General features: G+C 53.2%; 1 protein-coding gene across 1 annotated transcript; it reads right to left on the bottom strand.

Annotated features, from left to right (window-relative positions):
- Positions 1–2,262: 2,262 nt before the first annotated feature.
- On the bottom strand, positions 2,263–3,090 carry LOC141025329 (FBD-associated F-box protein At1g60410-like). The gene has a single exon (XM_073500635.1). It carries the CDS (start codon positions 2,832–2,834, stop codon positions 2,451–2,453), a length of 384 nt encoding a protein of 127 aa, XP_073356736.1. The 5' UTR covers positions 2,835–3,090; the 3' UTR covers positions 2,263–2,450.
- Between the last annotated feature and the right edge of the window lie 238 nt (positions 3,091–3,328).

Genomic DNA, 3,328 nt, shown 5'->3' with positions numbered 1-3,328 from the left:
ATTACGAGTATGTTATATTGTGCAATGTGGTGCTCGGTTAATGTTTGGTTCATTTGTTGTGGTGTTTAGTTAACTGCTTGGTTCAATGTTATATTGTGCAATGTGGTGCTCAGTTAATGTTTGGTTCATTTGTTGTGGTGTTTAGTTAACTGCTTGGTTCAATCACTACAGGAAACAGCTACTTTGCCGTCTGCCACGGCGGACGGCAAAGGCTCGAAAGGCGGACGACAAAGACCTTTGCCGTCAGCCGCGGACGGCAAAAGGCTCCGGCAAAGAAGGCTACGGCAAAGACCTACTTTGCCGTCTGCTTCCAGGCGGCGGACGGCAAAGGCTCTTTGCCATCTGCGGCGGACGGCAAAGAAGCGGACGGCAAAGAAGGTGGCTAACGGCAGCCTTTGCCGTCCGCCAGCTGGCGGCAAAGGCTACAGGCTCTTTGCCATCTGTTGGCAGATGGCAAAGAGACCAAATAGGCATTAATTCTGTTTCTTCTTATATCAATTCATTTTCACAGAAAATCAAACACATATATATATGACCAATATAGCATATCCAACACATATTACCAATACTCATGAACACATATATATCCAACACATGTTACCAATATATAGTCATGAACACATATATATCCAACACATATCCATGAACAGATATCCAACAAATATTACAAGGAATGATCTAAAACTAAATATCTATTTTCCTAAAAGACTATCTTATTACTAAGACCTTCTCCGGATCTTCTTCTTTTCTTCCAACCTGCATAACAAAAACACTAAGAAAGAGAGAATGGGTTAGGAGTAGAAATGTAGCATTTCACTTGGTGAAATGCAATGCCCTAGGAGCCAGTACTTGAGATCAAGATAATTAGCCAACCAGACCAAGTCCCAACACATCGAACCACCAGCAGCTTAGAAGAGATAACTATTAAGGAGAGCTACAGAAGACCTCAAGGTATACTTGAGGGATTATGTGCTCAGACAGCCTGGAAGTGCCAGGGCTAGTTCATCACAGCACAGGGATAGTCACATGTAAATTAAGCCTAAGAGAGGGGGGCTCAGACCAGCATCACTGCCCAAATCAGATGTAGTATCTGTCTTATCAGTAGAAAACTAGGAAAGTAACAGCCAAAACCAAGTATAGCATCTGTTCATAGGCTATTAGAAAGAGACAAATAGGAATAGCCAAACCAAGTGGTATCTGTTCATATCAGTATTAGAAGTAAAATAACTAAGAACAAGTGAGTATCCGTTCATGAGTAAAGTAACTGACCAAAGTAACAACTCCAGGATCAACTAAACAGAACAGAGCAGTACAGGAGTATATATACTTCACAAATACACATAGATGGTCACTGACCAAAACCCTGACACAGCAAGAATCATCACAGAGAGCTCCAATACAAGTTGATGCTCATCTACAGCAGCTAACCACAGCTAATAGAGCCTCACATCCCACAAGATCAAGATCTAGAGCTATGCATTAGAGAGATCAGGAGGGGAGCAAGGAGAAGCTCACCAAAAGGAGTTGTAGCCGAAGTAGGATGCAGCCACACCATCACTATGGTGTGACCAGCATCACAACCAACACCACCACAACAAGCCGGAGCTTGCCAGAGAGCACCACAACGGCGGCACCAGTGAGAGCACGGGCACGAAGGCGCCAACCAGGGGCACCGCAACACGGAGGCGCCACCCAGGGGCACCACCGCGCCACGGCACATCCAGCACCGCCGGCGACGTGGGCACATCCAGCACCACCGCGCCACGGCACATCCAGCACCGCCGGCGACGTGGGCACATCCAGCACCACCGCGCCACGGCACATCCCACAACCACAACCACGACACATTCAAGTTGTGAAGTGCCATTCATGTGTCACTAACATGTGGCCCCAGGGCACTTTTTAGGTATACATCTTTCTGTGGTACCAAGTTAAAAAAAATCTTGGTACTAGTTGGCCCCAGACGCACAGAGGTCAGGTTTCTGAATATAGCAATGAGCTGCTTCGGAGGTTCTGGCTGAATCCAAATCTGCAGCAAGAACATACATGCACAACTGAAACTGGTAGAGAAGACATGGTATGACGATGCAGAAGATTTATATTTAAGTGCTGCGCAGAAATTAAGTATACCATTTGGTACCCAAAACACAGAGTCAGTGTTGACAGGTTCCTGGCACCAACACTCGTTGACAGGCATTCGCTAAGCGTGAATGGCTCTTGCCATGCCTTGGCTTTAGAAGCGAGTACTAAACCGCGAAGCTCAGGAACGTAGCCAAAGCGCACTGGAGGGTTATTGAAGAGCCAACATTTGCACTCCACTTGTCTAAGCTTGGGGACAGAGACGAGCTCGATCCGTGTGCACAAAAGGCCGATGAACTCAAGCTCCTGGAGCTCAGAGCACGGCACATCGATCTTGAGCGTGGAGTGCAGATCAAGCAGTCTGCAGAATCTCAAGCTGAGGTGCCTGAGCCTACTGCAAGTGCTAATGAGGTCAGGTGAGGGGAAGACGTGTAGAAGCTGAGGACGAGCACCTTGAGGGCACCACTCTCGCACACTCCCTCGGCGGGAGGCACCCGAGTGAGCAAGGCCCGTGCCGCGCCCGTGAACGCGTCCATGACCTGGAGCGATGTGGCGCCGCGGAAGTGACCGGCGTCGAGGTGCACGAGCGAGAGGTGGCTGGGGAGGTGCCGCCACCGCGTGGAGAGCGCGCCGGCGCGGACCGCCTCGCGCAGGTGGAGGCGCTCGAGGATGTCGAGGAGGAGGTGGTCGGGGAGGGCGCTGATTCCGTCCTCGCCGACGTGGCCGGCGTTGCGCTTGGGCGGCGGCGACTCCATGGTCCCGACCGATTGACTGAAACCCTAGCTCGAATCAATGCGCCCCAGGCGGCGGCCTCCTGTTCGAGGTCGCGGCTCCCCCACCTTGTGCCTGCCGCGCGATCCGGTGGCGAGGCCCGCCGGGAGGTCGGTGGCGCCGCCCGCGGCATCCCCGGGGCGCCGGTCCCAGGCGACGGAGACGGAGAGCGGGTGCGAGGAGTCCGGGCAGCGGCCCCGCGGGGCCTCGGCGGGCGCCCAGGAGAGGGAGACCGCGGCGGCGAGGAACCCGGCGAGGCCGAAGAGGAGGCAGGCCGCGGAGACGGCCGGCGAGGAGAGGAGCGGCGGGGGCGGCGGTGGGTGCGGCGGTGGGTGCGGATCTGGTGGGCCTCGGGGAGGGGAGAGAAGGAGAGAAGAGATAACGGCGGGGGGGAGAGAGGGAGAGAAGAGATAACGTGCGGTGGGGGTGTGGATCTGGTTTGCCGTCCGCTGTTTTGTCTCTTTGCCGTCTGCTAGCA

This window comes from Aegilops tauschii, chromosome 6 (genome assembly GCF_002575655.3).
Source record: "Aegilops tauschii subsp. strangulata cultivar AL8/78 chromosome 6, Aet v6.0, whole genome shotgun sequence".
NCBI lineage: Eukaryota > Viridiplantae > Streptophyta > Magnoliopsida > Poales > Poaceae > Aegilops > Aegilops tauschii.
This window is presented reverse-complemented; position numbering and strand designations above follow the sequence as displayed.